General features: G+C 35.9%; 2 protein-coding genes across 6 annotated transcripts; both read right to left on the reverse strand.

Annotated features, from left to right (window-relative positions):
- On the reverse strand, window positions 1-7745 carry LOC141431472 (uncharacterized). Of its 5 annotated transcripts, XR_012451723.1 has the most exons (3): window positions 7458-7745; window positions 6419-6720; window positions 1-1213 (listed from the first exon to the last, which is right to left on the reverse strand). XR_012451723.1 is itself a non-coding variant. In XM_074092663.1 (2 exons), the coding sequence occupies exons 1-2, from the start codon at window positions 2929-2931 to the stop codon at window positions 908-910; spliced, it is 342 nt and encodes a 113-aa protein (XP_073948764.1). In that variant the 5' UTR covers window positions 2932-3581; the 3' UTR covers window positions 1-907. The 5 variants fall into 5 exon arrangements, 3 of the variants coding, with proteins under 3 accessions (XP_073948764.1, XP_073948763.1, XP_073948762.1); XR_012451724.1 differs by lacking the exons at window positions 6419-6720; window positions 7458-7745 and adding an exon at window positions 3629-4724; XM_074092663.1 differs by lacking the exons at window positions 6419-6720; window positions 7458-7745 and adding an exon at window positions 2896-3581.
- Window positions 7746-8122: 377 nt separating this feature from the next.
- Window positions 8123-10605, reverse strand: LOC141431471 (uncharacterized). Its single transcript, XM_074092660.1, has 2 exons — window positions 10315-10605; window positions 8123-8745 (listed from the first exon to the last, which is right to left on the reverse strand). The coding sequence occupies exons 1-2, from the start codon at window positions 10375-10377 to the stop codon at window positions 8398-8400; spliced, it is 411 nt and encodes a 136-aa protein (XP_073948761.1). The 5' UTR covers window positions 10378-10605; the 3' UTR covers window positions 8123-8397.
- Window positions 10606-11152: the final 547 nt, after the last annotated feature.

Below are 11152 nucleotides of genomic sequence, written 5' to 3' on the forward strand. Positions count from 1 at the left end.
CCTTTTCGCAACGTAACGTTTGGCAACCTGTTTCATTTCGCAACTTTTCATTTTGCAAACTCTAAAACTGTAAATATTTCAGGATTTATTTCAGAGCCATCGTGTAAAACCGTTTAGGTTAGGTTAGGTTCGTTTTATAAAAAAATTGAAATATTTTCAGTTTCAGAAATAGATCTCAAAAGTTGGGAGTGAAGTTACAGTTGGGAAATGAGAAGTAGCGAAATAAAACAGGTTGCCAAACGTTATTCGCCGAAATATTAGGAAGCCCTGTTGGACATAACTTGACATAAGCCTCCCCCATGAACCTCCATGTGCTTCGATTGGAAGTGGCCTGCATCCACCTCTCATCCATACTACCTAATGTACTAGTAATTGCTAATACAATTTATCAGGAGCCCGAACTTTTTGAACTAATTTATTGTTTTTATGAGTTAAAGAATAAAACAATCTTCGTTTAAAATGAGATTTCATTGGTATTTAATAAAAAAAAATATTTTGTTGTACTTTTAATTTCAAATAATACCTTAACATCACATTATACTTAAACTCAAACAGACAATGCAATAATCTTATCTAAATACTGTGTTTCTTATAAAAACTAACCGCATCACTCAAGAGTTTATCGACCTATTATATCATAATTGATTTACTCTATCCATATAAATAATGGTACCTGCGCGACCGAGCTTTGCTAGGGCTAAAACTCGGAACAATCGTTTTCCCAGATATAAGACCAAGTTAGATCAATTTGTCATCCCAGAAAAACCTCTACATACCAAATTTCATCGAAGTCGTTGGACCCGTTTTCGAGATCCCCAAAGCTCCCGAGCCCCCGGCTTTTTAGCTATAAAGTGCGCGATTTATAACATAATATACCTAATTATAATTATATCAACTAACACTTTCACTATACGTGATGAAAGCCAAATTCACCAATACGTCCAGTATCGCATTCGTGATGACTATATTTATGATCTGTTCCACAATCATGACTATATCCTTGATAGCTCTCTGTTGGACCATGCTGATGTCTATCATCAACGTTGAAGTCAGTAAGATCAGCAACCGGCCATCCGTTAGCCCAGTAACTGATGTCGTTATCGCTGTTACTTCGATGCTGATTTGTGATGTGATGTCCATTGCTTTCTCTGGCTGCTTCTCTGTTGAAGCGCCTGCAGTATATGCAGCAGTATACCACCAAACTGAATATAATCTGGAATAAGTTGAAAGAAAAATTTGTATCGTCGTAACGTGTGATAGTTTCGATAGATGGCGCCACGAGTTAGTGGCTTTAGCACGCCATCTAGTTCTTCGGAAGGATTGACCGAGTACCTACTTTTTATTGTAGTTATAAGTGGTGAGTCCAATCGAATCTTAGCATGCAAACTAAAAGCATTATTGTTTTAAACTTACAAACAACGGAGTATGATAGTTCATTTTGTTGATAAATTATTAAGAGTGAATGAAACTCATTGATTTAATACCGTGCAGTGCCATCTCTTGTCACTAAAAGAAAACTACGGAAGTTAATTTTTGGGTAAACTGCGCAAAGTAGCTTAGATATAGCGTGGAGGATAATGCAAAAAAAACTACCTACGCATTAAAAGTCATTTCCATTTTACATTTAAATCGACGTTGAAATGTCTAATTGGCAAATTTAATTCAGCATGGTATGCAGTACTAAGGAGAATAGTTCAGGTTACTTTCATACATTCTCTCAGAAATTCCGCAAATACCGTTGTCTAAGACTGATTAATTGCATAATAGCAATATGACATAATATGATAATATATGTGTAATCTTGGTATAGTTCTGTATAGTAAGAACTTAAATATTAGGTACCACTACTTGGCTGCAATTTCTGTATCTTTTGGGGGACTTTAGTTACTTTAGGCGGTCCGAAGAACTACTTTTTGCCTTGAGAAAGTGTAAAGTTACCTAATCAGAATTTATAAAAAAACAGGCATAAAAATTAGATTAAATATTAATCGTTAATTTCAGTAAGTATTTAATCTAGGTTTGGATGTAACTTTTACTTATTATACGTCTACTTTAACTAAAAAAAAGAAATTTAGAAGATGAGATGCTAAATGTATAAATATGGTTAGGCATGTCACTGTATATTAGCAATATTTATAAGACCAATTTTATACTTTCTAAAGCAAATTAACTATTTTATTTCAGTGTAGTACTTCATCTATTATATTATACTTTTAAATTATACATTGACAGAATTTATATAAAATCAATCACAATAAATCAATCAAAACAAAAAAATACAATTATATAATAAAAAAATTACAAAAAATCTAAATTAATATAATAACAATAAATTATATAATAATCAAAAATTACTCAACAGTACCTGTCCGCTACGTACTTGGCCCAATGGTGTCCATACCCCAGCATCTATTTATATTTTTTTAATTTGTAACTCCATAACTAACAGTAGGTAGGTAACATTATGTTTATGTTCATTGAATGTAAGAAGAACACGATAAATTATATAATAATCGTTTCTAGAGTAACCGGCGCCAGTCATAGACTGAAGAACCAATGAAGGATTGTGTATGAATTTGCCGCTAGAGGCGCTGATCTCCGAAATGTCAAATAAGTATCACTGTTTTTGGGTGAGCTACGCGGGTTTATTTAGAATCTGACACATTTTTTTTTCAACCTACCATAATGTTCAGATAAACTGATGATCATTATAATGTGATGACCCACATAATGTCGTAAACTTACCATGAATGCAATCCAGAGATAAATGGATAGATCCATTTCACAATATTTTAATTGAATCTACGGTGCAGTTGCTTACGAGTATAAGGTTAGTGTCAAATGAATCAGACTTTACAACAAAGTAATACTACCCACATAATTTCGTAAACTTACCATGAATGCAATCCAGAGATAAATGGTTAGATCCATTTCACAATATTTTTAATTGAATCTACGGTGCACTTGCTTACGAGTATAAGGTTAGTGTCAAATGAATCAGACTTTACAACAAAGTAATACTACCCACATACTTTCGTAAACTTACCATGAATGCAATCCAGAGATAAATGGTTAGATCCATTTCACAATATTTTTAATTGAATCTACGGTGCACTTGCTTACGAGTATAAGGTTAGTGTCAAATGAATCAGACTTTACAACAAAGTAATACTACCCACATCATTTCGTAAACTTACCATGAACGCAATCCAGAGATAAATGGTTAGATCCATTTCACAATATTTTTAATTGAATCTACGGTGCACTTGCTTACGAGTATAAGGTTAGTGTCAAATGAATCAGACTTTACAACAAAGTAATACTACCCACATAATTTCGTAAACTTACCATGAATGCAATCCAGAGATAAATGGATAGATCCATTTCACAATATTTTAATTGAATCTACGGTGCACTTGCTTACGAGTATAAGGTTAGTGTCAAATGAATCAGACTTTACAACAAAGTAATACTACCCACATAATTTCGTAAACTTACCATGAATGCAATCCAGAGATAAATGGTTAGATCCATTTCACAATATTTTTAATTGAATCTACGGTGCACTTGCTTACGAGTATAAGGTTAGTGTCAAATGATTCAGACTTTACAACAAACTAATACTTACTAACGTTGCTGTCGCATGTAGAGTACATCCCCGTTTACTTTATCAGAGTACCTATTCACGGTACTTCCTAGCTATCGCAATACTGGGAACTACATTAATTCATTACACATTTGATATCATTTCTTCGGATGCGTCTACGTGAGGACAGGGTGCAATGTCGCTCATTGGGGGAAGGGGGGGGGGTATGTCTGTTATAGGCTGATGATGATGATGGTGGAGAAATGGGGTGCCGTTCAATCGTCATACAAACTTTTAGCATAATTTCATTTTACTACGTTCAAAAATCATAATATTCAATATACCTAACTATAAATTTTATTTTGCAGGTGGTAGGACCTTGTGCAAGGTCCGCCCGGATTGCTACCACCATCTTGCTCGCTAATCCTGCCGTGAAGCAGCAGTGCTTGCACTGTTGTGTTTCGGCGTGGAGAGTAAGACAGCCGGTGAAATAACTGGCACTTGAGGTATTCCATCTTAGGCCTCTAGGTTGGCAACGCATCTGCAATACCCTGGTGTTGCAGTTGTCTATGGGCGGTGGTGATCTCTTACCACCAGGAGACCCACTTGCTCGTTTGCCATCCAGTCGAATAAAAAAAAAATAAATAAATACCTACTTAAAGTTGATAACTAAATTGAATAATAAAAAACAATACACCAGATTGCCTTAAAAAGGAAAAAACATCTACAGCCTTATTAATAAACGTGGAGTAGAGTAGGTTTAACTTTAATTCGAGGTTGAACTTGAGATTAGTAAAAGTCAGTATTAATAAACAAGAAGTAAGGAAAGAGTAAGCTAATCCAGGCTTAGTCTTGGACTAAAACTTAATCCTTGGTGATGCCTAGTTTAACAATGGAGTAATATTGGAGTAACCTAACTTTTCTGTTTGACGATTGATGGTTGTGGTTTGCCTGTGGATTTATTTGAAATTCGTTGTAGTAAATTTATTTACCTAACTACTATTTTTGCATGCATATAGCATAGTATAGCATGGATTATTATGCCGAAGATTTGCATGTCGTGCAAGAGCTTGAAGAACTCCAGGAATTAGAACAGGAGGTGGTTAGGCATGTAAAATTATACAAAGTCCGCAAAAATCCTTTCTAGTTCTTCTGAAGAACACGAATTTAAAACAAAATATCGATTTAGTCCTGATACTGCCAATTTCATAGTTGATATGGTGAAAAATGAGTTAGCAGGTGATGCGAGAGGTGGTCACATACCGCCTCATATCAAAGTCTTAACTGCCATAAGAGTGGGGACGTGATATCTTCGTTTTTACTAAATTATTTTTAACGTGTATTTACTTAACATGCGATCTTTATTCAACAGTTTCAGTTTCATTCAGTATTATTCCCGTAATAACAAACAATGATGTTAAGTGACTGTAGGGCTACTACGAAACTCGAAAATCGAAGTTCGTATCATACCGTCCCTCTCGCTCTCGTATTAAATAGTATAAGTGTCAGAGGGACCGCACGACACGAACTTCGAGTTTCGTAGTAGCCCTGCTGTTTTCATAAGGCTGACAATCTATGCTGACAATGCAAATATACATGTTCTGGTGGCCAGCGTCAGAACTAATTACCACTACACTTACACCATTGTGACTATAACAAGAGTGAGCGAGATACACTACAAAACAGCGCCATGCTCGGCCGCATGTTATATTTGGTTACTTTCTTCTTCGGATATGGGTTCATACCACAGATTAAAGACATTTCTTGTTTTTTTTCTATGGTTCATTCCTCGTTCATTCAATGACTCATTTTTTTTATTTTTTTCACGCTGAGTTGCCATTGTTTACGTCATAGTCTAGGTTTAATAAATGTTTAACTAATACCTCGCTAGTCCATGTTTATTAATACAAATTTTAAAACTGACTTAATACTTATTTAGTCAAGGAGTAACTAGTCCAAGTGTAAGTTCGGATTAAATTCGAATTAGATGTTTTTTATTAATAAGGCTGCTAGTCTTTAGGCAGCTTGTAATCGTCCGTTTTTTTTGCGGTGTTGTACTTATAGCTTCGTCGCCGGACATGTGTCCGGTGCATGTACACACATTCACTGTAAGCTCTACAACAACACCGCAAGTCCAGGAAAAAAAACGATCCGTTTTCCGGTGAAAGCAACGGACGTCTACAGGCGGCCTTAAGGTAAATGTTGAACAGTCGGAGCCCAGTCAAAATCATGATCACCTTAAAAATTACTCACCAGTAATGGGACCCGCCCGACTGTTAAACTTCAACTTACTTTAGACTGTGTAATAGCCAATTTGCTCCGAAAGAACAGAACCCATTGAGTTGTATTTTGGTACAAATAGTGCAAGTCAGTAACCCAAAGACAACTGTGTACTCGTAACGCAAACAAATGAATTTTATACATTCTTCGTAAATATTATAATTATTATACTTTTTCATATTTTTTTTTAAGTAGCCTGTATAGTGTCCCACTGCTGGGCAAAAGCCTCCCCTCTTGACCTCCACAACTTTCGTTCTGATCTGATGCAATGTCTGGCCAGTCCTTTGCGTACGTGTCCAGATCGTCCCGCCATCTCCTTCTCGGTCTGCACGCACCAAGTAACTCTGCGAGCCCACCTTTGTGGGTGCATGCGACAGACGTGTCCAGCCCAGTCCCATTTTAGCTTAGCAGTCTTTTTCCCAACGTCGGTTATGCGTGTTTTTGAGCGCAGCGTGGTGTTCCGGATTCTGTCCATCCGTTTCACACCTAATATGATTAATTATACGATAAATATTTAAGTATAGTAATAAATAGGCGAAACCGTCTCCTTACCCTCATTTCGGAAACTGGTTGGCTAAACATCTTGAAAAGATTGAAGAAAATAGCTCTATACTAGGGTTAAAGCTAAACCACATAATGTTCGGTTTTTTTCCTTGTAGGTTCCAACTAGGCTTAACTCTTCTTCATTTCGCTTTCCTTCTTCATTTCACAATTACCAAATCCTTGTCGTTATCACCAATACTATGACTATCATTGACTTCATTGGTATCTTGTGTTGCGTTTTGATCTTGCGTCTTCGCCGTTGTTGTGTCACGCATGCGTTCGTAACACTTCCATATAGAAACTGCGATGAGCTGAAGATGAAAATAGTTAAATAAAATATGCACTGAAGACCACAGAATTAAAATTAGAAAATTTGGCCCACTGTCTGCCTCCTACCGACCGACCGATATAAGGGTTCCGTTTTTGCCATTTTGGCTCCGGAACCCTAAAAATGACCAAGTGCGGGTAGTTCGTGATACGAGTGCTAGGCAGACTTGACACCCCCCACTTCAGTCTACTCGTGACCACGGCCACTGTAATGTTGCCGAAACGTCGAGTTAAATATTACGTGTGTGTTAGCGTGATAAGTCCTGTGCATGGTATTTTGACTATGAGTGAAAATCACGAAAGTTTAAGACATTATAAAATAGTTTTAATTCTAGCCCTCCTCTAAAATATCTGTCACTTTGTGCCCCCTATCAAGAAAGTTTGCCCACCACTGGTCAATCAGTAGGTAAGGAATGTCCAGAACACTATTTCACCACGCTGGCAGGTGCAAGTACTTGTACTACTTTCATAGTGATCCATTTTGAAAATATGCGTATATTAAGCACGAAACACTACAATTGTATTGTAACACAATACTGACAGCTTTAATCTCATGTCAAGATTTACCGATAAATCAACAAATAAATGTAGGAAAAATAATTCTAGTTTCACAACATAAAGGTACAAAAAATTGACACGTTGGTGAAATAAGAGCCTGGACTAGACGCAATGAATAAATATCTAAAGTAATGTAGGCACGTTAACCATAGAATTAACTCACCACTATTGCAATTTTTGCCAGCAAAACGAAGTACCATATACTATGCATGTTTTTCCTGTCTCTTTGACTCAACTTATCGAGGAGGTAAACACATCTGTCTTATTGAACACTTTAGAAGCATACTGCAAACTGGTTTGGCCGATTGGGATACCGTTGCGAATACCCAAGACAAGTTTTATCCAAAACTGTACAGTTTAAAACTTTTGTTTACTTCATATTAAATTTATTATACCCGGATAACTCACGCTTAAATCGAGTTTTGTTTACTTCGTTATTTTTGTTTGTGTCTTGAGTCTAAAATCTTTCAAATGGATTTTGATTATTTTTTTTTCTTTATTTTATTCGACGGGCAAGTGGGTCTCCTGATGGTAAGAGATCACCACCACCCATAGACACCTGCAACACCAGGGGGATTGCTTGATTGATTGATGTTTTTAATTCGATCTTAATTATCTTTAACAATTCAACCTTACTAGGGCCAGAGCATATAAAATATTTTGGATATTTAAAGTCCATTAACTATTTCGTATTTGACACGTTTACCAATATACTAGAGTTACATTTATCTATCTACCATTACACGAATAAATCTTTTATATTTATCTCGAAATCAACCCTAACGACTTAAACTAAATTTTCTATGCAGGCGATCGTTTCTATCTCAGAGAAAACATCTGTTTTGAGTTTTAATTAGTTGCGAGAAATGTGTTTTTCATTAAGAGAAGTCTCCTCGTTCCATTCTCCATACAAACGTAGTCCCGGTCTTTAACAGGTTCTCAAATTATTCTCGTACCTACGTTTCATCTCGATTGGTAACATACTTTAAGCATAAAATCGTAACATACTAACATACTCCCATTTATATTTACAATATTAGTTAGGGTAATAGCCTTAACAGGATAGCAAGAAGAAAAAACCATTTATCACTATAAACAAATATTTAATCATTATCTCCACCTCCACTATCACAGCCTCCCGTATCACCGCCGCCACTGTCACAACCTGTATCACCACCCCCATCCCAGCCTCCAGTATCACCACCTCCGCCATCCCAACCCCCAGCATCACCTTCATTATCCCTACCTCCAGTATCATCCCCACCATCCCAGCCCCCAGTATCATTTTCCCCATCCCAACCTCCAGTATCTATGTTATCTGGCCATCCACTTTGATCATAATACATTCCAGTATCATAAAAGTCCCCGTCGTTACTTTCAATGTCTCTTCTTCTCGTGTTTCCACGTTTCTGGTCATCATTACAGCAACATTTAACAAAGTAGTTTATAAACTGAAAAAAAAAAATAAAATTAGTTTTCTACATCAAAGTGACAAAAATCACTTTCAGTCGTGTAATCTACTATTACTAGTGTGTCCGTGTGTCATAGCAAATCGTTTCGATTCTACTGGATAGGTTAAGTCGAAATGTGACACTTTTTGCATTTGGAGGCACGCCAGTCGAGCAAAACAGAGGCCCTACGCCTACGGCCGAACCATACTTATTTTGTTTTATTTTTCAAGAAGTGACGGTGATTTAGGGGCACAGCAGTGCTCTCGTCAAGTCAAAAGTAATAATAATACTAATAAATTCATTTATTTCGGGCATCTTGGCCCATACAATAAATACCTTACAGACTAACATACATATTTATAATCAATAATTAAAACTAATTTGGTGACAAAACGGCGTAAAAAATGCAACGATGGTACCATTTTTCTCCTCTCATCACTTATAATATAATAGAAGGCTGCAATTTTATGATTTAACAAGGCTAAGGTTAATTATAAGAACTATTTAAATACAAAGCAATGTTTGGAATTCAAAAAGTTACAAAGCTACTCTAACTTGATACTGACTGACTCATTAAGAATCATCAAAAGTGAACTAGTGAGTACATACTTCCACAACAATTAAGAAGCTGACATTTAGCACATTATATTAATATCCACTAGCTGTTGCCCGCGACTTCGTCCGCTTGTTTATTTATCGCTCTCCCGCGGGAACTATGCTATTTTCTAGGATAAAATATGTCCTTCTCAAAGCTGTATACCGAATTTCATCTAAATCGGTTCAGCGGTTTAGACGTGATTGAATAACAATTATCCAAACATCTTCACAAACTTTCACATTTATAATATTAGTAAGATAAGATATCGGATGCTGTCTAATTGATATTTTAAAATATTTATTATCTCTGTGTTTTTTTTAAATATAAATATCTTCAAGAAACAAGATTTAGGCTGGTTTGAATAAAAAAGCATATTCTTTTCTATTTTTTTTTGGGCCTGAAATGCGCAGTTGACGCAATTGACGGCAGTAATTTCTTTCCATCGGGCCCTCTCTTGCTCGTTTTCCTCCTATCATGAAAAAAAACTTTCACAATTCGATTTATCAAACAATAAAGGATACATTTGAACAAATAAAAGAGCTTGCATGTTCTCTGTTAATTAAGGTTATAAAGGAATATAACTCGCTTCATAAATACGATAACATATATATTATGTTACTATAACTGCAGTGGCAAACTTATGACGTTACACGTTAGCTAATCGTGTTATCTGCAGCAATACAGGAATGACATTATCTTACAGATACAGATACCATTTTGCAACACTTTAAACAAAATTAAGACGAAAGAAAACAAATGAACTTCTATTATGTAGTAAAAAAAATCTATTTGAGGGGCCCATGGGCACGGCGATTTGACTGAGCACAGACGTCGTTCAGTAACGGACTTCAATAAAAATTCAGTCACTATTGAACTAGTTTATAGAGAATTTGCGTACTCATAAATTAGCATCGTCTGTGTCTAAAAATACGCTATGTGCGTCAAGTTTAAACAATGCAAACAAAACTTACCGTAATAGATATTAAAATTCCGCTCAGACATAATATGAAAACCATAAACACCGGGAGAGTCATTTTGCAAATTTAAAACACATGTCAAACTAAAACAACAGACCCGTTTTAAACGATAAACATAGCATAATTATTCACTTTTAACGTTCCACGTCAACTCATATCGATTCGATATTTTTGAGACTACATTTAAAATCGACAAGAGTATGTAAATATACCAAAAATCCGAGAGCACTGACGGGCGGCGCATGCGCGCAGTAAATGATTTAAAAATAAACATTGGCGTCTGTTGATAGCAACAGACACAAAAAAAATCGTATAGGTAGTGCCGCCAGAGTCGAGGTCACGCACACATGAAACATGTCACGTAATGACAGCAGGATTTTGACACTCATTGATTCTCCTTTTATGCAATCATTTTTTCTGGTACAGATCTATTTAGGATTGATTTTTTGGAGTCTTTGTATTTTTTATTTCAACTCCAAAATTGTTACTTTTTAGATGTCGCTAGTGCTGCTGCTTAAGTAGCATAGTAGAAAAAAGCAACCTGATATATGTATGCATAGGAAAAATTCGTGTCTAGATTCCTGTCCAGCGGGTATGTATTATAAGACCGACAAATCATAATACCTACAGTTGAAATGTCGACGCATAACACATCGAAATTCAGAATACCGAATGTACAAAATGCCGACAACCGATACACCGAAGGTCGAAATATCTATTTTTAAATGACCGAAAGTACAAAATCCCGAAAATGGGGTATGTATTATAATACCGAAAAATCATATTACCTACAGTCGAAATATCGACACTTAACAAATCGAAATTCAGAATA

The sequence above is a fragment of the Choristoneura fumiferana genome, chromosome 9 (assembly GCF_025370935.1).
Source record: "Choristoneura fumiferana chromosome 9, NRCan_CFum_1, whole genome shotgun sequence".
NCBI lineage: Eukaryota > Metazoa > Arthropoda > Insecta > Lepidoptera > Tortricidae > Choristoneura > Choristoneura fumiferana.